At 38.0% G+C, this 25217-nt stretch overlaps 1 protein-coding gene across 1 annotated transcript in view; it reads left to right on the top strand.

The window, feature by feature from the left end:
• Positions 1-23455, top strand: part of PDZD8 (PDZ domain containing 8) — an 81951-nt gene extending 58496 nt beyond the window's left edge. Inside the window, exons 4-5 of the mRNA XM_044240606.1 lie at positions 14352-14514; positions 18310-23455. Of these exons, the coding sequence (XP_044096541.1) occupies positions 14352-14514; positions 18310-20513 (2367 nt within the window). The 3' untranslated portion in view covers positions 20514-23455. The remainder of the gene's footprint in view (positions 1-14351; positions 14515-18309) is intronic.
• Positions 23456-25217: the final 1762 nt, after the last annotated feature.

Raw genomic sequence — 25217 nt, 5'->3', positions numbered from 1 at the left:
TCTTTCCCTAAGCATGATATGCTCTAGTTCCATCCACATTGTCGCAAATGGCAAGATTTCATTTCTTTTGATGGCTGCATAGTATTTTAATTTTGACAACCAGTGTGGTAGACATGAGTATCCCCTTTATACATATAGGACCCACGGTGGCTAAATCAGTTGTCTTAGATCACAAAACTAGCAAAGATTAGAGCTCAATTTCAAACCCAGTGCTGAATACAAGCCATCCCAGACATTGTGGTCTTTCTTCAAAAAGGAATTTTGAATCTGCCCCACTGCTGAGGAGGGCCTGATTCCAATGTTGGTTTGTTTTGTTAACTCTCCATTAAGACTTACTGAAAATGGAGGCATTCTGCTGACAAAGAAACTGTTTACATGTAAAAATCCAAGTGAGAGAATTTAGGAGTTATTCACTGTACCATTCAAACATACCTCTTTAAGAACTAATTTAAAAAATAATTTTTGTCCTCATTTGGGGCAGGGGGTATGAGAACTTCTGCAGTAGCACTTCCGTACCCGGCAGATTCTTTCTCACTTATCTGGCTTACGAGTTTAAGAACTGTTCTAATTTAAACCTTTATGAAGTAAACTTAGTGATCCATCTTTGGAAAGTTCTGTGGGAGTTGATAGTAATTTTTATGTCAAGAAATAAAAACAAGATATTTGCCATATTTTTTTCCGGAGTTATACCTTCTGTGAAAAAGACAGTGTGATTAGGTATAAATTGTGAATCTTCCTTAGTCATACAAGACAGTTTCAGAAAAGACCGCTAATGAATACGGTACCTCCTCTTTCCTGATAGACGGCGGTGGACCTGACAGAAGGTGGACCTGACAACGTAGCTGGTTGCTTGGTAGTGCACACAGTTACTCAGTAGTTGTATTTCAGTTTGCATCGTCTGTGTTGTCAGACCTGCCTGTGCTTAAAAGTAGGTTGGATTGATACAGAGTGACCCTGCAGAGACTTCATATTTTCTTTCTTTTCACATGTGCCTGTCTTCATTCTAGAACCTAAAAATTGTTTTATTTTTTCTCAGGATTATAATTTATCAAAATGTGCTTTATGAGCCACTGTTGAGTAACAGTGCTCTAGCTCTGTGACTTCAGAATTGTGTTACTTTACACTCAATTGTGTTTGCATGTTGAGCGGGGAGAAGAGGAGAAGGAAGAGTGGGGGAGGAGGAGAAAAAATGGCTGTGACCCCATTAGCAGCTGCTGCTCCTTGCGGTGTGATTGTCACTTGTGTTTGTGATTTTTCAAAGTGGTGGGTGGTAAACTATGAAATCTGGCATAAGATCTTCAACGGCACATTGCTGCTGCTTCTAATTGAGATGGATGGTAAGCTGTTGGTTCCTAGCCTGGCAGTAATTTGTGCCCTGTAACCATAAGCAAATTGATCTGACATCTGGTATTCAAGAAAATGACCAGAATGTTACACCTCTGCCACATTTTGTGCTGAGTGTGTTGTTTCCCTTGCACATGGCTCAGTAACTTAATATAAAAGTTGTTTTAGTTTTAGAGATCCTGACCTCTCAATCAAAATTCAGAGTTCAGGGGCGAATCTTCAGTACTATAATCATAATTGCCTAGATCCCTGATATTCAGAATTCAATTGCCAAGCCCCAAAACAAGCCAAGTAGAGGAAGTCTATATAATGCCCCCCCAAAAAATGGAGATTTTTAGTGACCTTCTGAAATTTTTTGCATTAGAGTTTGAGCTACTTTGACCGAAGGATCTGTATTATATTCTCATGAACATAGTGTCCAAATTTTGTAAATACCGGTGGCTTTCTGACTGAAATGTTTGCTGCATTAATAGAATAGTTTCTGAAGACAACTTTTAAAATTCGCGTGATTCCAGAAGATCCAGGGTATTCATTGGGCATAAACTAATAGTTCTACTTTCAGGCATGTATCTTTGAAAACTTCAATAAGCTAATTGTTTTTTAGAATCTCTGTCCTTGTTATTCTAATTCTATCCGTGCTTAGGATTTGTACCCAACCAGAGGGCCCTTCAAGAAGAATATTGCACTTTTCTGGGGTAATAGGATTTAAGAAGCCAGGCCTAACACTAGGTGGTGGCAGATTTTTTAAAGGAGGGGAAAGCAGGTCAAATCTCTGTCATGTGTGAGGAAGTAGATGCAGCTAGAGACTTCGTGCGGTACAAAGAAGAGTCCTGGAAGAAGACAAGAGTGTATACACATTGACAGAGACATGGAGGGTGCCATGTCAGTTGCTATCCAGGCTCTTAGCCAGTCTGCAGAAATTCATCATACGGTTGAAAGAATAGATGCTTTCAGTTTTAAAAAATGTAGGCAACAAAACCTCTGCAGATCAACACAGTAATAGTTGAATACTGCAATGAGTAGGATATGCCCTTCCAAAAATTGTTTAATCCTGGGGACAGAACCATGTAGATGGCTCCTCCTTCAAAGGCCACCTCTTACAGAGCCAGAGTCTGTCACTTAGCTGTCTCCTGCCAACATGATTCTCAAAAAAGAAAGCTCCTATAGGAAGCCCTTACATTATTCCAGACCATCACTGCCCTGATGTAACCCGCCCTCTGCCCACCTGGAAAGAGCCAAATTAACTGTAGTTTGTCTTCCCTGTGTAGTCTTGTTGTCCTGGGTCTTCGGTGGCTGGCTCAGGACTCTAACCCACTCCACAGGGATGGGAAGGAAGGGAGAAAGGAGAATCAAGTTTCAATCTGCCCAGACAGGAGGGAAAGAAGTAGTGTGCAGGATTCCCCTTGGATCCTGGCCCTGCAGCCAGGCAAGCAGCACTGCTAGGCAGAGCTCACCCAGAAACTTCGATCTGACACTTGTGTCACCCAAGTCAGACCTGTTTCTGCACTTCTCACCATTTTGACCATTACATATAGGCATTCTCTTTCTTAACTACTCACTAGGGAGTCTGTCCAAGTAATCACTGTAAGTCACTGTAAGTCACAAGTTGCTCATCTCAACAGCATATTGCTCTGAGGAAAGCAACAACTATATGATTTTATTTTTTAGAGCCTCTGTCTTCATTTAGCAATTTATGAACTGCCTCTTTCTCAGCATTCACATTTTGGTTAAGTAAATAAAATGTATCAGTGGAAGAATTCTATATTCAAATTCCTTCGGTTTGTGTTTTATGGCCTTGGGTTTTAGGTTTAGGGTACTTGAGCTTTGGAAATTTGGGTAATCTACATCAGTGACCTATAAAAGGGGAAGCACTTAATGGTTTACAAACTTATGTATCTTTATGAAACATTTTTGTGAATGGTATGTTTTACAGCAAATAATCAAGCTTTGAAGTAGTTTGAAACATTTTAAAACATTTGACTTTTTGGATTTTTTTTTTTAAGGGAAAAAACCCTTCTCCTTTGTGCTAGTATTTGTGAAATTGGGCATTTTTTAAGGGGTTTGAATGAACAGTGTGGATTAAATATTATTCACATTCAAGTTTGCCGTCACATTATAGTATTAACACATCCAAATGCTTCTTTTATAGCATAGTTACCATTTATTAACTTTTGAGTATCTTAGGCATAAAATTGGTGGTGGAATTGATATTATTCTTCTTTCTTTTGAAAGGTCTTTTAGTTGGCCAAACCAGGATTCCCTCCCTCTTCACATAGACTGAACTTGTCAAAGAGCTGTAATACTAAACTTGCTTCATTTCTTCAAATATGCCTAGCTTTCATCTCCTCATTTCAAAGCTACTGCTCTCATTGTTGAATATATTGCCTCCACTCCTGGCCTGGCCTGATAAACTATTACTCTTTCAAGTGTCAAATTAAATTTGTTTTTTAGGAATGCCTTCCTTGATTTCTAAATGTTAGTTAGGTGACGCCAATTAAATCGCATATGTAGTATTGTAATTATTTGTTCAACCTACCTGTTCTTCCTGCTTCCATGAGGCCAGGGAAGCTCATCTGTGTTGTTCACAGCTACACCTCAAGGACAAGTGCCTAAGCATTTGAATGAGTGAGTGAATCAGTTGGTGCATTTCTTCCCATTACTTTTCTTCCTTGGTAGCTTTGCTGTAGGTTTTGGTAAATGTGTTTCTTAAATCAACACTGATTTTCTAAAAATGTTACCACCCCTTCATTTTGAGAAGAGGAGTTATAGGATACACTGATATGTCTGAAGATCATGAGCGTCTTTTGAAATTGTAATGTAGTGAGAATTCTGGTAGAAAGGTATTGGTTTATTACCTCATGGACCGGAAAGACTGGGAATAGCTACTTGGCATTTAAAAGCCTGCTGATAAAAGTTCCGGTATATACTGGTGTTGTGTCCATGTGTGCACATTGTTTGTGTGCCTTTTCTCCCATCCCTGCCCAACTACTCTACTAAAAAAAGCTGGAAAATAGTTATTAGGATGTCTTTTTCAGAAATGTACTTGATGAAGAAATACTCAAAAGTATACCTGCTCATAGTAATTTAGGGTCTTTCACTTACTGATTCTTTTTCTTGGACTTCTGGGTTGTTTGGGTTTGTTTTTTTTTTTAATCTCCCTCCATGTTAAAAGCTTGTATAGGATAGAACAGTTTGTAAAAGAGCTATATTGATGTGTTATTAAAATATATCCTTTTCTTATCCATTGTATAAAATTATGTGCATGTTAGGAAGGGATTAAAAAATCAATATGTTGTTTTCCCCCCAGGTGAAAATACAGCATCCCAGCTGCGTCCAAGAAAGGCTAAAAGGATGTCAGAGTATGAGAGCTCTTAAAGGCTATCTTGGTGTTTTTACTAAATTGCTCTCCACGAAATAGCTAGAATTTTTTAACCTGTGTCTGACATTATTGGCAAAGTTGAATGCAGGCTGTCTGCAATCTTGTATGTATTGACTTGTGATTCAGAGCCTGTAATTGCTGTTTAGTTAGTATGTGTCAGCAATTCTTGACAATTGATAAACTTTTTTGGTATGTAATTCAGAAAATACTAGAAATAATATTTCTACTCCATTAAAACCTCTGGCCAGTTAACACAGACTAAGCCACACAGAAAACACTACATCCTACTTCTATGCTGTATTTGTAACTTTACAGTTGCATAAATACAGCACTTTGAGTTTAATGAGATATTTTCTGTGACTGTCTCTAACACTGTATTTGTTAAGTTAGAGCTTATTTGAAACGGGTGTCTACCAAAACTAGCTAGAGCAAAAAACAGATACTTTTTTGGTGTTGCACAGATGCCACAGGCAGATGTGAGGGCCACTGTTCATGGTTTTGTGGGTTAGACTCTGCTTAACCTTTAGCAGGAGTGTAGCTAGGCCTTAGAGACAAACTGGAACCAGAAACTAAACCATTGTCAGGCCTCTCTCTCTTCTCTGCTCCTGGCTGTTTATATGCCTTATTCTTCACTCTGCAGACTGACTTTGTTTCCCAATTCATAGGAAGATATACCAATGCCTACAGCTAGCTACACTTATATATATCCCATTCAAGGAAATCGCTGAATTTGATGAATTCCCACCATCCAGGAAGGAACTCTGATTGGTCCATCTTGGGTCAGGTGTGTGCCCTGGACCAGGTAAGGAGGCAGCGTAGTGGAACAGTGTCATAGATGTCTGGCTGTTCCCACCATAACTGTACTGCAGAGACAGATCTAGAGCAGGGGAGAACATGGCACATTGTAAGTGTTTAATATGTACTAACCTACAACTTTCTTCTTTCTCTTATAAAATATCAGGCATGCCACAAAATTTAGGTTTAAGGAACATATTTGTGGCAAATAGATTTTAGTAGATGTTTGTAAATCTATATTCATTTATTGTAAGATGATATATTGTAGGACTTTTTCTCTATTAGTATTAGAATACATAGGATTCTGTGATATGTTCTGTGAAATGCTGCTGCTTTTTCCTAGTAAAATGTGTTGTTAAAACCAGGGTAAGAATTTTTTCTCCCATTAAATCTCAACTGATACCATCATGATGGTTCTAATTTTCTGATATGCTCTGAACTCTTGTCTCCATCTCTTTGCTCTAGCAGTGTTACTATGACCTAGAACAATAGCCTCTCCAGCATTTCCCACACTCCCTGGCCCAACTCCCTACACTGGCTGTCAAATTCTTCTCTTCCGGCGCTCCTGAGTGTCTCAGTGGGTTAAAGCCTCTGCCTTCGGCTCTGGTCGTGATCCCGGGGTCCTGGGATCGAGCCCCGAATCGGACTTTCTGCTCAGCAGGAGCCTGCTTCCTGCTTCTCCCTCTCTCTCTCTGCCTGCCTCTCTGCCTACTTGTGATCTCTGTCAAATAAATAAATAAAATCTTTTAAAAAAAAAATCACCTTTAAAAAAAAAATTCTTCTCATCCTTTCAGATAGAACTTAAATGCCATTTTTTACCTGAAGCCTGCCCCAGACCCCTCCTCCAGAGGCAGTTTTTACTTCCCCCTGAATTCCCATAATGCCATATCCATAAGTGTCTTGTGGCCCACTGTGCTTTTCTTTTGGAATATCATTTAGATAATCTCTAAAACAATGATAATGAGCATTTAGCTACTGACCACGATGCCTCCAACCCTCTAACGAAGGTAGGATCCTTGTGGTCTGAACAGTCTCAGGATCCTGGAGTTTGTATAGTTTGTATCACCACAGATTTGGATTTGGAGGATTTGGCTTGAGACTTCCAGACAAATTCCATGAAGTTAACCAGATTACTGCTCCAAAGGGAAAAGGTTTTGTGACACCATTTATTACCGCCCCATTTGTTATTTACTATCATTTCTTTACTTGGGACAAGAAGGTTTTCCTTGAAGAAACCTAGAAAGCAAACTTTCATGTCTACAGAGATTTTGATTGAAAATTTTATTAGAGGTTAACTTTTCCTTAATTGTAGCTTATCTTTTACAGTAGGGGCTCACCAAGAGTTTGATAGAACCTAAAAATATCCAGTTGGCTGCTTATAAGAAAGGAAAAATTACTGCATGATGATTATTGAGATAAACCCCAGGCCTTCCACTTTAATGTATACCTGTATTTGTTACCACAGACATTTTGCCTTCACTTTCATCCTCCTCCCCCCCCTTTCTCTTTATTTAATAAAGATTTCATGACCAGGGGTACCTGGGTAACTCAGTTAAGTGTCCAACTCTTGGTTTTGGCTCAGGTATGATCTCAGGGTTGTGAGATCAAGCCCCACATCGGGCTCCATGGTGGGTGTGGGGCCTGCTTGAGATTCTCTCTCTCCCTCTGCCCCCCCAGCCCCAAAAAAAGATTTCATGCTCAGCACCCAAAGGACAACATAGTATTGGTCCATGTTCACTTTTTGTTCACAGTACTTTATTTGTCCATAAGAAGTACAGTTTTTCTTGCCCTACTGTTCTTTTTGGCCTCTTCCTTTTACTTTTCATCTGATAGGTCTTTAGTCTCCTGCATAGAGGAAACTTTATGAGATGAAAACTTAGAATTTTGTGAAAAGGTAGATATTTATCACCATTAGTTTAATTTCTGCCTCTTTGGAAATAAAGACCCTGCTTGAGCCCATTGAACTTCTAATTGATTTGAATTGGCTGTTCTTTTACCAACTGTTGACACCAGTCACCAAAGAGTCTTTTTCAGTTAGACAGTTTTTTAAAATCAGTCATAAACTTAGCCCCTCAGTCTTGATCCTACAAAACTAATGTTTGCCTGATATAATTTAAATATTTTAATATCCTGAATTGATGTTTGTGTCATAATAGTTTGCCTTGTTTCCTTAGCTATGTATTGAGTTAATTCCCAGCAGACTGGTTTTTGAATTTCCTTTTGTGTTACCATTTTTGGTTAGTAGTGCTAAGTTTTGCTAGTAACAGTAATAACAACTGAACCTTTTCAGAGCTCCACATTTGAGATAGCTATCTCATCTTACCAGTGACATTCAGAGACATTAACATTCTGCTCAAGTCATAGTCAGGGGTTATTATAGACATCAACATGTAGATACTTCACCCGTAAATATTTCAGTATGACTCTTCTAAGAACAGGGCATTTTTCATAACCATAATTAACAGTCACACATAAGAAAATTAATAGTTCCCTAATTTTACCTAATAGTCCAAATTAAAATGTCCTCAATGTTCCATAAATACTTTGTAGACTTTTTTTTCTTTCTAAACTGGTATCAGATCAAGATTCATACATAACATTGGGTTGTGACCTCTCTTTAGTTCTGTGTCCTGTTTTATTTGTTCTTTAATCTAACACAGTCTCTCCACCTTTGTGGGGAGTGGTATTCCCAGAAGGTGATTTCTGTAATCTTATAATTTCATACGCATTTATTAACTGGCTTCTTTTCGGCAGGAGGTACAGGGTGGGTAAAGAAAACCCTTCAACTGGGTGCTAAATAATATGTAAACGAATGGATAAAGGAATTTAAGAGCTAACTACAGAAGCCATACTTACATAAATTCTACATTTAAAGTGAAAGCTATGTTGTTTGAGGGGGAAAAGAAAAAAAAAAAACTCCCAAGAAAAGCTAAAGGTTCTACAAGACAGAAATTTCAATAATGCTCAGCTTTACAATAAATAATATTTATGTAATTGACATGGTTGTAAACACTGCTGATCTTTAGCTTTTAGAATCAAACTTGGTAATTAGAGTTACAAAACTAATAGTTATCAACTTTGACGGTAAAATTTAGAAGGTAAAGAGGTGAGGTGAAGGGAACGAGAGAAGTCCTAATATCAAGAAAGATGAAAAAGAAATAGAACTATAAGTGTATTAGTTAAAATTATAAAGAGTTTATGTAGGGGAACTAAAAATAGTGATGAGTTCTACTGTATTTGGGGAAAGGAAGATGGTGCTAATCCTTGTCTCTTAAAGTAGGAAGTCTGCAAATTGTCTAAAATTTGATACATTAAGAGATAATAATGTTTTCCCTACAGGAAGAAAGGTAATCCCTAAGCAGCTAGGTAGTTGCTGTGGTGTAGGAGTCGGGGGCTTGGAAAAAGAGGACTGTTGCTTTTTAGTATAAGCTATTTTATGTATTTGATTTTTTTAACCACATGCCAGTATTTGATAAAAATTAAAAGTTTATTCATATTCTTTTAATACATTTTCAAGTGGTTTTGTTTCTTTTTCAGACACAGTTCTTCTTATAATTATGTCTGGTTTAATCCAGTATCTACAATGTAGTATTTCTAGTTATCTGTACATAAGAGTGAGGAAGCATTTGATTGACCTAAGTGGAAAAACTATCTAAATGTTGCTTTCCTTCCTGATTGACTTAAGGACTATCTAAATTCATCCCAGATTGTTATTATTAAATTAAGTAAATTGGAGAACTAAGAGCTATCTGAATAAATTATCAGTAATATATATATTTAACTATCTTAAGACAAAAATGGTATATTGGCAGTTTTGTTTTTGCTTTATTTTTAATAGTTTTATTAAGGCATCATTTAAATGCAATAAATTCACTAAGTATATAGTTGGTGAATTTTGGTAATTGTATGCAATCATATAGCCTTTACCCCAATCAAGATATAGAATATTTCCATCACCGTGAAAATTTTATTTGTGATACTCTATGCCCTCAGTCTGTAGCCTCCAACCCCCAGTCCTTGACAAGTACTAATCTGTTTTCTGTCACTATAATTTTGCCTTTCCTAGAACTTCATACAAATTGAATCGTAGAGCATATGGTCTTTTGTGTTTAACTCCTTTCACTCCACATGTCTTTAAGATTTATCTCTGTTGTGTGCTATATATTGTAAGCCTTGAAATTAGAGAGTATATCCTTGTCCTATTTAAGGATGGGTTTGGGTATTCCAGGTCCTTCACCTTTCTTTGACTTGCCTCTTCAAAGGCCTGCAGAGATTTCTGTTCGAATCTGTAGATATGTTGGGAAGAACTGGCATCTTAACAGTAATGAGTTTTTCAGTCTGTGAACATGGTATTATTTTCCATGTATTTTGGTCTAATTTAATTTTCCTTTGCAGTGCTTTATAGTTTTCAGCATACAGATCCTGCACATCTTTCATTAAATTTAACCCCAAAATTTTTTATGTTATTGTAAATGAATTTGGAGTCTGTGACCTGATTTCACTTATTAATAGTTGTTTTGTAGCCTTCATAGAATTACTCATTTCTGGTTATAAGATCATGTTATTTGTACACAAAGACCATTTTTCTCCTCTCTTTCCAATCTCTATGCCTTCCCTTTTTCTTGTGTTATGACTGTGATTGTACCCTTCGGTATAATACTGAATTGAAATGGTGAAAGCAGAAATCCTTCTTTGTTTCTGATCTTAGGTAGAAAACATTGACTATTATGTTACCTGTAGATTTTTGTAGACGCCCATAATCTAAGAGTCCCCTTGTCTTTTTAGTTTGTTTGGAACTTTTATCATGAATGGATTTGGGTTTTTTTTTTTTCTTTTTTTGTTTTGTTTGTATTTTCTTAATATGGTAAATTATGTTGATTGATTCTCGGCTGCTTAAATCAAACTTAAATTCCTGGATATCAGCTCCACTTGTTTTTGATTGTTGTCCTTTTTATACATTGTTAGGTTGAATTCCCTAAAAAATTTTTTAGGAAATTTTGCTTCTATGTTTGAACATTAGAAATATTGGTCTGTAGTTCTGCTTTCTTGTTTTTTGTATTTGTCTGGGTGTGGGAATTAGGGGATAGCATTGGCCCTAACACATAATTTGGGAAGATTCCGATAAGATTGCTATTGTTTCTTCCTTGAGAATTCATCAAAGAAGCAGTCTAGACCTAGAGTCTGGGGGTTAGGGGGAAGAGGAATGGGGGAATTATAAATTTGATATAAATAGTAGATATGGCAATATCCAAAATTTCTGTTTTCTAGGGGTAACTTTTGAGGGAATTTTTCCAGTGCATCTAAATTGTCAAGTGGTTTGGCATAAAATAGTCCAAAAGTCACCTTATTCTCTTACTGTCTATAGATTTTGTAGTGATAGTCCCTCTTACTTGATTTTGGTAATGTGTCTTTTGTTTCTTCATGAGTCTGGCCTAGAGGCTTATCACTTTTATTACTCATTAATCAGCTCTCATGATTGATTTCTCTGTTTTTATATTTCATTAATTTCTGCGCTTTATTCTTTCCTTCTATTTTGAGATTTCTGATTTAATGTAGGACTTAAGATTACCAATTTTGGATTTTTTGCCACTTGCATAAGCACTGAAAGTAGTAAACACAGCTTTAGTTATATCCTACAGATTTTAATAATTTGTGTTTTCATCATTCCATTCAGAATGTTTTTTAATTTTTCTTGATTCCTTCTTTGGCCATGAATTATATAGGAACATATTGTTTTACTTTGTAAATATTTGGGATTTTCCTAGTTATTGTTAGTTGATTTCTAATTTAATTCCATTCAGAAAACATATCTTGAATTTCAATCTTTTAAATTTATTGACACTTACTTCATGACCTAGCACATCCTGGTGAACTTACCATGTGCACTTGAATGTGTATTTGTCATTACTAGGCATGACGTTCTTTTTTTTTTTTTTTTTTTTTTTATTTATTTGACAGACAGAGATCACAAGTAGGCAGAGAAGGCAGGCAGAGAGAGAGGGAAGGGAAGCAGGCTTCCTGCCGAGCAGAGAGCCCGATGTGGGGCTTGATCCCAGGACCCTGGAACATAACCTGAGCCGAAGGCAGAGGCTTTAACCCACTGAGCCACCCAAGCGCCCCTCACGTTCTTTTCAATGTCACATATATCAGGAATGATAATGTTCAGAACATCTTGTCTTTCCTTATTTTTTTCTGGTTATATGGGTTGCTGAGAGAAGGGTGGAGAAACAAGCTAACCCTCTAATGGTAGGTTGCGTAAGGGAATCATTGCAGAGGGCCATGCATACGATGAGGATAGTAATTTGTGACCATATTTTATAACCTCCCACAGGGTTCATTTTACCTCTTCTCTGTTTTTGAATACATTTTAAATTTTTCATAATAAAAATTTCAAAACTAAAACCTCTCAGGTAATGAGGTGTCCCTTATTTCAGGGGCAGAGGGTACATGCCACATGCAGATATATAAAAAATATTTAGAATTTTTATTTTCACCTCATCATTTAAAGAATTGTATTTTGGCATATGTTTTAGTGTTGCATGGTATATCCAGTAGTCATATATATAATTTTAAAATACAGGTACCTGTGTATGGAGGGGAATTTTTTATTTTTGGCCATTTTTGTTTAAAAATAGTTCATCCCAATGGAGATACCAGTTTTGTTCCAGAAGTCATGGTATCATTTGGATAGTCTTGTAAACTTTATCATAAATTTGACATTAAAAGTTTTTGTGTGATACTCATTTTTTTTTTAAGATTTATTTATTTGAGAGAAAGAGATAGTAACAGAGGTAGCAAGAGAGAGCACAAGCGGGGAGGAGAGGGAGAAGCAGGCTCCCACTTAGCAAGGAGCCTGACATGGGGCTCGATCCCGGGACCCTGGGATCATGACCTGAGCCAAAGGCAGGCACTTAACCAGCAAAGCCACGCAGGCACCCTGTGTGATACTCATTTTTAAGTGAGGTTTAAGTATGAAGTGTTTTTATTCTCTTAAAACTTTTGCTGTCAGAACTTAAATTTTTAAATTTCTGTTTCAGAGACCACTGTACCTATAATCCCAAAATTAGGTCAGCACTGTGAGTTTAGAAGGAAACAAAATAATTTTAGCAAGAGGCAAAAGAAATGGTGTCTTGTTTGGTTCCCTGTGTAAGTTATGAAATCAATAGCATTTAGTATTAATCAGTAGTAAAAAAGGGGGCAGGCAATAATGTATTATCAACCCTTACCACTGTTCCTCCTGAAAACCCTTAACCTTTTCCATCTGGAATGTTTCCTTCAAGAATCATTTGAAATAAGAAAAGCAAAGGGAATAGTATGATTGGTATATAGAAAATAAAATAAGTCATTTACATAAAACCTGTACAAGCCTCAATTCCCTTCTCAACCTTATCCACCCAACTTCTATTCCATGTTAGGAACAAGGAGTAAATCACAAAAAATACATTCCAAGTATTTTTAAAATTTACAGTTCTCAGATTCATTCAATTTCCTTTTTTGCCCATCTGGTACTATTAGCTTTCTCATATTAGAAAATGTTACGTTGTAAGTTTTGAAGTTTGAAGAAGTTTGGCATTCTGTATGTTAAGAATATATTTATGTTTGTGGATTTGAAAGAATGTATTCTTAAGGGCTTTTTTAAAGTGAAACCACTATTTAAAAAGTGAAACCACTTTTTTAAAGTGAAAACCACTATTAACATTATACAGTGATTATTTACTATATCATAAGGCAAGACTAGACAGAGGTTTTTTAGAGGTTTAAATACGTATTTTTTTTAGAAGGGTTTTTTGTTTGTAAACCTTCAGATAATCAAAAACTTGACTACATTTCCTATTTCTTGAGTATAATGTGATTAAGATTTTCCTTAATCTAAAAACAACTTCACAAAATCTAGTAATATCCATATTAAAAAATAATTTCTAGTTAGGTCTCTGTTACTGGCCAACACATTAGGTAGGAGAATAAAAATTTCTGGCTTTTAAAAGTAGGGTTTATTTATTAAAGCAATACAGACAGTGATATATTAGGATATTAGCAAGTTATTTGAAGGAGTCCCTCATGAGATCTCTTAAAGACCAGAACTAAGAAACATGGGCTGAATGATAATACAATTAGACTGATTTGTAATTTGTTTAACTCAATAAACACAGATTGAATTCTTGTCATCAAGAAGAATGTAGCGTTTAATCCATTTTTTTAAATCAGTAATTCAATGAGGACCTAACATGTGTTGTCTTTTTAGTTCATAGATGATGTGAATCTGGGACACATTTTTTGATAAATTAGGTGACATTTGTTTAGAAAACAAAATGATCTTGATGAGTTAGAGAAGGATAGCTCAATAAGATACCTGTTAATAAAACAAATGTAAACTCTTTCACTTTGCCCCCCAAAAGATAATTTATAATACATCATAAAAAAGAAGATATTTCCCATTATATTTCAAAAAAGCAAGACTCAGAATTATATTTACAATGAGATCTTAATTTTTTGTAAGGAGGTATAATATACAGCAGTTCTGGATGATATGATTAGGAGTGTTTTCTTTTCATTTTGCCTCTCTATTTCCAAATATTCTACAGTGAGAATGGATCTTAAATAAGACACACTGAAGATAAGAAAGTATTTAATGTTTCTGAACCCCAATTTGTAGTCTGAGCATATGTTAACTTATATTGTCACAGTGAAAATCTCCCCCTCTTTTATTTGTCTATAAAAACAGTCATCATGGCACAAAAGTCAGCATCAGCTACAGTTGTTCTCAGTGAGCTCTTTTCTCATTCACCTACCATGAACCCATTGACTGTTTTCATTTTTTTTCTCTTTATCAAAGGTTGAATTAATAAAGGGGAATTTACAGAGTGTCGGACTTACACTTCGTCTTGTCCAGTCAACTGACGGGTATGCTGGGCATGTCATAATTGAGACGGTGGCCCCAAATTCGCCTGCTGCACTTGCAGATCTTCAGCGGGGAGACCGACTGATTGCTATTGGAGGTAATTGTGCAACACACTTCACACTTACAGAGAAATCAGTGAGCAAATGTGGGAATTTTCCCTGACTTCATTCTTTCTATGAGCACATGTTACTTTTATAATGGATAGAGAGTAACTTTATTAAAAATAAAAATCTGAAGGAAGCCTTAATTTAAAACACATATGCCATTTTTAGTCCTTAGGTATAAATCTGTAAAATACTTCATCTTTATACCACTCTTCTGTAAACTTCTCTAATTTTCCTTTCCATCCCACCTTCTACTCCTCTAGTGTTTGGTGAATATGAATATGGTCAACAGTTCCTTCTGTATAACCACCTTACCACTCTGGGCCCAAAATTGACCGTATTAGTACTATGACCCCCATCACTTAGGACTAGATAATGAACAGGAGGGAGACTAATATTCCTTGTCCAAGAGGGCACACTTGAACTGTCCTATGGCCCCGTACTGATGGCTCTGTATTGTCCCTGATTGACCAGCCATTTGGTAACATGCAGTCACTAGAGTACAGCCCGTATCACTATTGCCCTGGAAGAATGTGTCCCCTGCATGCCTTCCTATCAGCTGGATAGATTACATAAATTCTGTTGATAGGCAGGTTATTTGCTTGGGTGTTTATGAATAAGCAGTAGGATTCCCTGTACACACCAATGGGAAAAAAGTCCAAACCTTTCAGACCTTTGTAGTACCTGCCCCGCCCTCCCACCCCCCATTCTAGGCTTGTCAAGAGATTTCTTAAACATATGGTTGGTCACAGCCGAGCTTCCAAAAACAATATGGTATATTCTTTCACAGCTAAGATAATGAAGAAGGTAGATCAGTTCCTAAAGCAAGGAGTTTGCCTTTGTTACATGTTGAACCTTTGATTCAAAACCATCATGACAGTAAAATAATGACAGTCATTTAGTTGCACACTTGGAAACTCAACTAAGTCCATATTTCACATGGAAATCCCTTTGGTGGGTCATAGATAGTGATTCTCAAACCTTCTGACTGTATTCCAGTCATCCAGGCTTGGTGTTAAAATAGGGATTCTGCTTCAGCAGACCTGGACAGGGGCCCAAGATTTTGCATTTCTCGGAAGCCCCCAGATGCTGCTGCTCTTCATAGGCACTGAGGATGGCAGAGCCATAAAACAGACCCCACTGTTACATGGTTGTTTCACATAAACACAGCAATTATTCCCCCTCAGCTAAAAACTAGAATTCAGTATAAATTCTTTATATCCACTTATCCCTTTGTTCTGGTTTTACCTACAAGATATATTTTCTTTTTTATGACCTTTTATGAAAGGTTTTGTTTGTTTGTTTGTTTTTAGTTACACATGTAATAAATATTCTCCGAAATAAATATCTATTCTCAAAAAGAAAGCAATATAAATGTGTACAGAGTGGAAAAACTAAAGGTCACCCCTTTATAAAAACAAAGTATTTACTGAGATAAGGAGCAGGTATAATATTTTCTATACCTATAATTTGTTTGTACCGGTATATAATATTTTGAATATTTAGTAATGGGATTGGTGGTAGTTGAAATAAGATCAGCATATATAGTGCTTATTATATTTGAAGCTCAATGATGGAGTTCACTTTTCTTCTATTTCCTCTATTTTTGTATATATTTGTAAAATTGCAAAAGAAAAGGAACCCAGATTTGGCCAACTAGCTCTGAGAGGAGCAGTGGTTGTCTCCACAAAGCTCCTGGTGGTCGGGGAAGAGATGAGGCCAGGTGTTAAGTCACAAAGAACGAGTTTAGATTAAGTTGAAGTTTTCCTACAGCTCAGTAGAGGGACTTACTTTTCATTGTATATATGTCAAGACTACAATTTTGTGGAACTAGAGAAAAAGAGCAGGCTGGATGAATCATGGAGAGAGCCACATTAGAAACTCTGGATTCCAGTGAGATGAGTTTGTACACTAAAGGTTTTTGAGCCAAAGCTTTGGGGAAATTGGGGAGCAGTATGAAAACAGGGACAGTCTGAGGGGTCACAGCAAGGAGCCGTGGATTCTTGTAACCAAAGCCAGTGATCAGGTGTATCTGAACAGAGGAGGAAAAGGACTAGAACTCTGACAGAACTAAGAGCTCCTGGGATCTAGGGGGTCAGCTGTCTCTGGGGTCCGGATTGGGTTAATTGGGAGAGTGGCAAGTTGATTCACATACTGAGGACAGGAGAATGAGAAGATCAGAGAAGGGATTTTAACTAAGCTGAATTTGTTACTTTGAGGAAGCATCTAGGTGCTGATCTCCGGAAGTAATCAGATGTAGGAAAAGGAGGAAGAAGAAGGGAGACCAACCAAAGAAAAAGTTGACAGTTGCAACCACTGAGGTGGTTGTGATCTAGAGAACTAGAACATATAAAACCATGGGGACATTTGGTACAAGGGGCAGATACGGATGGAGAAAAAGAAAGCAGAGGTGGTCAGAACCAAATTAGCACAGTGATGTGAAAAACCAAGAAAAAGGTTTTAAAGGAGAAGAAGAAAGGGAATAAAGATATGAGCCAGGATAGCTGATGGAGCAAAGCCCTGAGGAAGATGGGGAAGAGGATCCAAAGTACAGGTAAAGGGCTACTTCATTCTCAGAGATAGATTCATAGTAAAAATGACTGGCTAGGAGAAAAGGCAGCTGCTTGTTGATCTCCAGCAAATCAGGAGAGATCCCCTGCAGAATAAAAGACTAGTAGGGAGGGTGGGATTCAGGGTTTGAAGGTGGTGGGCCCAAGGAAGGTGGAGCTGGCAAGCTGGGGTCAGAAAGCCAGGTAGGCAGAAGAGGAAAGGACCAGGGCAAAAGAATCCCAAATCTTGATGAGAACATCAGTGAAATCTTGAGACTAAGGCTGGGAAGAAAAGCAAGTGGTGTCAGGAGACCAGTTGGACAGGACAGCAAAAGAGGAATGATTGGGCCTGGACATCACCTCAGAACAGATTCAGTAACAGACAGCATTGTAACAAGGAGGTGTGAAATAGGAGGTTGTGAGCAGAGATTAATTGCAAGTGAAAGACCTTTGATGTGGAAAATTCCAAGTGATAATTGGGTCTAAAGCATGATCTTGCCTGGGCAACTGAGGTGGGGGGGGGTATAGGGTTGAGGAACACTGAAGTCAGGTTGTTAGATGGGGCTGACGTTACTCTGATTTATTTAGGGTGGCCCTAAGACCTTTGGAAAACATAGACCCCTTCTCACCTTTTTCTAAGTCCTACAGAAAGGGCTAGCTTGGGTAAGTACCACTGGGGGAAGGGCGGGGGGAGGGCAGGAAACAAACATCTAAACATCTTGAGAGCCTTTAAAGATAACACCTAGAGCATCTCTAGAAGACTCCACCATGAAGCTGCTAGCTCTGATTGCCTCAGGGAAGAGACAGAATGGTTGGGAAATCCAGGTGGAAGGGAGATTTTTCACTCTACATTTTTTTCTACCTTTTGAATTTCAAACTATGTTAATGTAGCCACCTATTAGAACATAATAAAATGAAAATTTAAGCTGATATTATCAATGCGGATAATAACCAACTTGTTTAAAGCAATTTATGCTTTCCTTGTTCTTTCTGGTCCTGATAAAAAGATTAGTTTGATGGGTAGGACTAATAAAAAGAATATGTAAAAGAGTCTCCTATTCATAACAACAATATTTTGCTACGTTTACTTCAAGCATCGGATCAAGCATTATGAACTTGATCATTCACCACATTTCTGTTTTGCTTTTCCATAATAACTAATGGCAGTTACATCCAGCAAACTTAAGTGATTTTCACTGCAGTAATTTACATGTTTTCTCTTTTAAAATCTTACACCAGGTGTGAAAATCACATCTACCCTGCAAGTGCTGAAGCTGATCAAGCAGGCGGGGGACCGGGTGCTGGTGTATTACGAGAGGCCTGTTGGCCAGAGCAGTCAAGGTGCAGCGCTGCAAGATAATTTTGGGCAGTTGGAAGAAAACTTTCTGTCAAGCTCATGCCAACCAAACTATGAAGAGGAAACCACTGGGCTGGCAGTAGATGCTGAAAATAGAGATTTGGATTCTGAATTTGAAGACCTGGCAAGTGATGTCAGAGCACAAAATGAGCTCAAAGATGAGGCTCCATCAGTAAGTCACAGCCCTAAACGTACTCCAACAACACTTTCCGTTAAACCCCTTGGAACAATATCACCAGTCTTAAACCGTAAATTAATTGTAGGAAGTCACCCACCACCACCAAAACTTCCATGTAAAGAGGGAAATAAACCCTTGGCCCTAAAAGCTTCTGAGATAACAGACCCAACGCAAGTGTCAAAACCCACCCAAGGATCCACTTTCAAACCACCCGTGCCACCACGACCACAAGTGAAAGTTCCTTTGCCTTCTGCTGACACCCCAAATCAGACAGAACCAGAGGTCCTCCCTGAAAAGCCAGAAAAGGTGCTGCCTCCTCCTCCTGCAGATAAACCTGCTGAAAAGCAAGCGAAAAATATGGATCACCCAGAAGATGTAGCTCCATCTAAGCCATTTTTAGCAAAGCAAGAAGTGACGAGAGATTTTACTTCAGAAAGCTCCTGCCCTCCTAAGGACAGTTCAGATGACCCACAGACGTGGGAATCATCGGAAATTCCTTACCGTAACAAGCTAGGAAAATGGACAAGAACCAGAGCAACCTGTTTCTTTGACATAGAAGCCTGCCACAGATACTTAAACATTGCACTATGGTGCAGAGATCCTTTCAAGTTAGGGGGTCTTATCTGTTTGGGGCATGTCAGCTTAAAACTTGAAGAGGTGGCTTTGGGGTGCCTGGCTACATCAAACATGGAATACTTCTCCAAGTTCAGACTGGAAGCCCCCTCACCTAAGGCAATGGTGACGAGAACCGCGCTGCGCAATCTGAGTATGCAGAAGGGCTTCAATGACAAATTTTGCTTTGGTGACATTACCATTCACTTCAAATATCTGAAAGAAGGAGAACCAGACCACCCGATAGTTACTAACTCAGAGAAAGAAAAAGAACTCCATTTGGTCGAAGAGGTTTCTGCCCTACCTAAAGAGGAGCAGCTCGTTGGACAGATTGGTTTAACAGAAAATAAGCATAGTTTCCAGGATACTCAGTTCCAGAACCCAACTTGGTGTGATTACTGTAAGAAAAAAGTGTGGACTAAAGCTGCTTCCCAGTGTATGTTCTGTGCTTATGTTTGCCATAAAAAATGTCAGGAAAAGTGTCTAGCGGAGACGCCTCTTTGTGGAGCAACTGATAGGCGGATAGACCGGACTCTGAAAAACCTCAGGCTGGAAGGACAAGAAACCTTCTTAGGCCTGCCTCCTCGTGTTGATGCCGAAGCTAGCAAGTCAGTCAATAAAACAACAGGTTTGACAAGACACATTATCAATACGAGCTCTCGTTTGTTAAATTTGCGCCAAGTCTCTAAAACTCGCCTCTCTGAACCAGGAACTGATCTAGTGGAACCTTCACCAAAACACACACCCAACACATCAGACAATGAAGGCAGTGACACAGAGGTCTGTGGTCCGAACAGTCCTTCTAAACGAGGAAACAACACAGGAATAAAGTTGGTGAGGAAGGAGGGTGGTCTGGACGACAGCGTTTTCATTGCAGTTAAAGAAATCGGCCGTGATCTTTACAGGGGCTTGCCTACAGAAGAGAGGATCCAGAAATTAGAGTTCATGCTGGATAAACTGCAGAACGAAATTGACCAGGAGCTGGAACACAATAATTCCCTTGTTAGAGAAGAAAAAGAAGCAACTGAATCAAGGAAAAAATCCCTTCTTTCTGCTGCTTTGTCTAAATCAGGTGAAAGACTACAAGCTCTAACACTTCTCATGATCCACTACAGAGCGGGCATCGAAGATCTTGAATCTTTAGAAAGTCTGTCTTTAGACCAGCACTCCAAAAAAATAAGCAAGTACACAGATGATACGGAAGAAGACCTTGATAATGAAATCACCCAACTAATAGACTCCCAGCCATTCAGCAGCATATCAGAGGACTTATTTGGCCCATCTGAGTCTGTTTAACAGACAGCCCGTTTGAACTTTTCGAGTGATTCGGAAAAAGTTACATCTCGAGGAACACAGATAACCCGTGTGTAAGCCCTCTTCTGATGCACTTCGGCCTGCTTCTCCACAGCCATTTGCTTATGTAAAAACAAGAGTGAAAAAAGGTTGTTTTCCAGCAAAAACATGACCAGCTCACTAAATTGGTTGTTTTCAGATTGCATTTATAGCTATGCTTTTTAGGTTTATACTGGGAATTTATTTTTACTAATTAATTTTTAACTTTTTCTAATTATGTAATTATGTAAGCTAACTTTCCATGTTTATGTACGTGTGATATCTCATTGTGTTATTTTCCTTCATCTTAGTTTTTGAAGGAGTGTTAAATAGGATACTGTCCAGATCCTTGAAATCTTTTCATTTCCATCACGGTTACAACAAGTTTGCTGCATGCCCAAATTGACAACGGCAATCATTGAGGGAACAGGTTTTTGAATCTTTGTGTTAGGAAGTTTGTCATCTCTATTTGCTTGAAGTTTTTGTTAATTTGGGGTTTTGGGGATGGTTTTTTGTTTTTGCCAAATGAAACGTAAAAGCAGATGCTGCGCCTTTAGTCAGTTACACTGATTTAGTAAAAATAATAATAATAATAATAATTTACGCATATTGCTTGCTTTCTATCCTGTGAATTTTTTTCTAGTTTTTGTGCAGTTTTAGTGAGAATATAGTTACTAATTTGAAGAGGTTGCATTGAAAAACAAAATGTAATAGGGAATAGAGAATGCATTTGGTCAAGAATTTTGTAGAGAAGATTACTAAAAAACCAGTAATCAGTAGGATTTTGAAATATAATCTTTTGAAATGTTGATGCTTTCTCCTTTCAAATGGAAGTTCTGAACATTTGATTTTTTTTATTTTTTTATTTTTTGTCTTCAGTTCTCCCATAGGAAATAAAGCATGTCAAGGATAAAGTTTCAAGGGGCCAGTTCTTAAAATGACCCAGTGTTGATAACTGGGTTTGGCTGTTTTGTTTTAGGAACATTTTCATGTAGGAGGATGCTGTAAAGGAAAGGAATCACGTAAGATAGATTTATTGCTTTTCCTACATGCTGCAGGTTGAAGGAAGGGTGGTCATTCTGAACCCATTTATAGTTCAGTCTTTTGTTTAAGAAAAAAGAAAAATTAACAGTATAGATACATAGGAATTGGGATCAGTTCTCTGATAATAAAGATCTATTCTGATACTCGGTCCCTTGTGTGGACCCCAGTGATATGTGACTAAAGGAAACCATGTGAGCATGACCTCTGTTGGTGTATCATCAAAGTTTTGGCCTTTTATATGTCTATTTTCCTCTTGTAGGTATCTCCTGTGATAATGGGCATATAGTAAAGATTAACATGAATTTAAAGCTAGATGGGACAGTTTCGCTAGTGGTGGGAAGAGGCAGAGTTAGTTTAAGGTGTGTAGGGTTCTGGCTCAGGGAGACTCCAGACAAGGGTTTAAAGCCAAGCTCTTCCACTGGCCAGTAGTGAACTTTATAACCACAGGAGGTCCCATGCTTCAGTCTCCCCAGCTCCAAAGTAGGAATAAACAGTAACTACCTCACAGGATTGTTGTGAGGAGAACAGAACTGCAGAAGCTCTCTGAAGAGTAAAAAGCGATGCAAACAAAAAGGTATGACTCAAATGGGGGACAAAAACATTTTTGAAGGTAGAAAAGTTATTCTACTGTTACTAAGTGAAATATTAGAAAGTACCTTTATGGCCAAGTTGATAACAAAAATAGATCTGTGTATCCCCTTTTTTTGTTGTTAAGCATGCTTGCATTTTGAAAGAACACTGCTACAGAAGTCTGTATACACCAACGGCTCTGAAAGCCAAAAAAAAAAGTTTTGTAACGTGCTTGAAACAATCTGCCCAATGTAATCACCAACTTTTACCTTAACAAAAAATAACTTACCGGTGATGACCTGGAAGGCCAGTGTCTGTAAGTGGCTGGCGTGTGACGGATGACACCACAGAAGGTACAGTGACATCCGAGCGCGCTGCTGAAACCGATGTATTTGAAAGAGCTGCAGAAATAACGCAAAATTTGGGTTTCATAAAAATCTCCTGTTTTAAAAGTATTTAACTCTATAGAACCACAATTATGAAAAGCTCAGTAATGCTGCTAATGATATTTGTAAGATCTACCTTTAATGTAGTGCAATATTTTTATATCTACTGGGACAGGCGGTAGAGGCCTCACAGCCATGCTTTAGTGCAGGGGAGGGGGGATCACTCCAGATAGCCTAGGGGATAGTGAGGTTCAGGCCTACGGGAAACAGTTGTATTCTATTACATTCCTGATGTAATCTTGCTGCCATGCTATGTTATCAATAGCTAAAAAATAATAAAAAGAACTACCACAGAAAACAAGAATATCTTCCTTTGCTACCATCTGAAAGAGATGATTGCTGCCTTGTCTGGAGTGACCGCCTGGTAGAGCTGGGCCGTGTGTACAAGCTCTTCACCCAGTCCACTTGCGCTAAACCAAGTTGCTATTTTGAAATTTGCCTAAAAGCATTAAATTCTGGTTTTGCTATTGTTTTTCTAAACGGAAATCTCAGATGTATGGATCAGCCCTGCTACTTATTAAGAATTAGACTATTTTCTGTATTTCTGGTATTTAGGTGAAAAACTAGGTTAAACAATCCAGCTGAACAATATTTTAGCACTGAGTCAGAATTAATATGCTACATTTCCTAAAATCGAGCCCTATAGTAGAGGATCAGAATAGTTGAAACACTACTGGCCATTTTATGATTTTGAGAGGAGGAAACAAGCTAAAGATTGGAGGGTTCTGTCAAGCCCTAAATTTATCTGGGTTTTTTGAAAGGCAGGTTGAAAATACTTGGCTCCTGATTATAAGGATGAGATCTTAATTTCCCTTAAAGTGAATAAATTTAAAATCACTTTAAAAATGTATTGTCTTTCTTTCTAAATTGAGATAATAGCTTTTCTTCAAGAGAAGGGTTTAGAACCCCTCTAGGATCTGAGTAGAACTGCAGTTGTCACACTTGTGAGTCTCACGCCTCAAAGAGATCCACGCACATACCCTGAGTTGTCTGGAGTTCAGGGCCCTGTGCCCTGTGGGCTCACGTGCAGAAGAGCTTAGTTACTCCCATCAGATACCATCAGATACGGTTATTTGTTCACGACAATCGGGAAAACAACGTGACTTTAGAAATGCAGGGGCAACTTACTGGGCTTTTCCACATTGACACCATGGGACTAGTTACAGATTTCAATTCAAGCCAATTTTGCAAAGCCAAAATGTACGGTTCAGACTAACCTGAACTTTACCTGATGCCTGCAAGCAGAGAAGAATAGTTTTTAATTAGATATTCACAGTCAATACCTTATGCATTTTATTCCAGCGATCATGTCTGGTTTATAAAGGAATACAAACAGGCACAGTAGTGTTCAGAAGATTTATTAAGGAAACTAGCTAAAACATGTATGCACATACACGTAGCAGTCAAAAGAAAAAACTGAATATTCTTTGCTACTTCAGTGTTTTTGTATCTACTTTGCCAGGTACAAACATAAAAACCCATCTTTGCTCAAACATTCAGGAAGCTGTATATTCACGGTTAAAGTGATACACACGTTAAAAGGGGGGAAAAAAAGCCTCACTTCACAGTCCTGCTAACCCCAGAATTTTAGTTCTATAAAAGACCTTGTAATTTTCCCCCTCCCAGATAAAATTGATACTTTTGCTCCCCAAAACAGTTCTGAAAAACCTCACATGTCTTTTTATGCTCGTTCTAGAGATCAACAGTGGCCATGCCTCTGCCAGTCATTCTCGAAGAGACTGAAGCCTCAAGGGCAAGAATGAAATTGGAGTAAATCGTACAGTACTGTGGTCAGGGAGAGCCACAAAGTCGCTCCCCTGTGGGAGTAGAAAACAATCCTGCTGTTAGCCATATGAGAATGCTTCTAGAGCCATCTTTCAAAGTCAGACTCATGCAAGTTGCCCAGTGCAAATGTGTGAGTAGGAAACTTGTCTGCTTCCACCACACTGCCCCTGAACACCAGATTTCCAGTCACTCCAAGAAGCTTCATAAAGCGAATGGGAAATAGCAGCTACTCTCTTAGAGAACGACGAGGTCGAGTCCTTGTTCTAAAGTTCCTTGCTCCTTGTCCAAGTTAACAGAAACACAACTTTAGCTTAACAAAATACAGACATTGGGTGATTTTTGTTGATTGCAGAGCTACAGAATTAACAAGTATTATCTGAGACATTCTACACTCCGCACGCTCCAGTCACATCTCGCATAAAACCTGACAACTGACAGTGCTAACACAGTATTTGCTGATGAACTGAAAAGGCACGTCAATGTTGTCATGCTTAGGAAAACCACATTATACACAGCACTAGATGATAGAAGGATACACAGACATTTCTAGATGTTTCTAGGGTTTTTCTGTCTCTGAAGGGAATGTGTCCTGACCTATTATTTTTACCTGTTTTCCTAACGTGATTCAAGATAATTTCATTCTTCCTCCATCTTCATTTAAAATTTGTTTTCACATTGATGTGAACAACCTTCAGAAGTCTAAAAAATAATAGTTGCGATTCGAAACAATAGATTGCTAGAAGACACTTGGATAACCTCTTAAGAGGTGAAAGATATAGTCAGATTTTTTCACATCACAGCAGCTATTAGGCTTTTAAATTTC

This window comes from Neovison vison, chromosome 2 (assembly GCF_020171115.1).
Source record: "Neovison vison isolate M4711 chromosome 2, ASM_NN_V1, whole genome shotgun sequence".
NCBI lineage: Eukaryota > Metazoa > Chordata > Mammalia > Carnivora > Mustelidae > Neogale > Neogale vison.
This window is presented reverse-complemented; position numbering and strand designations above follow the sequence as displayed.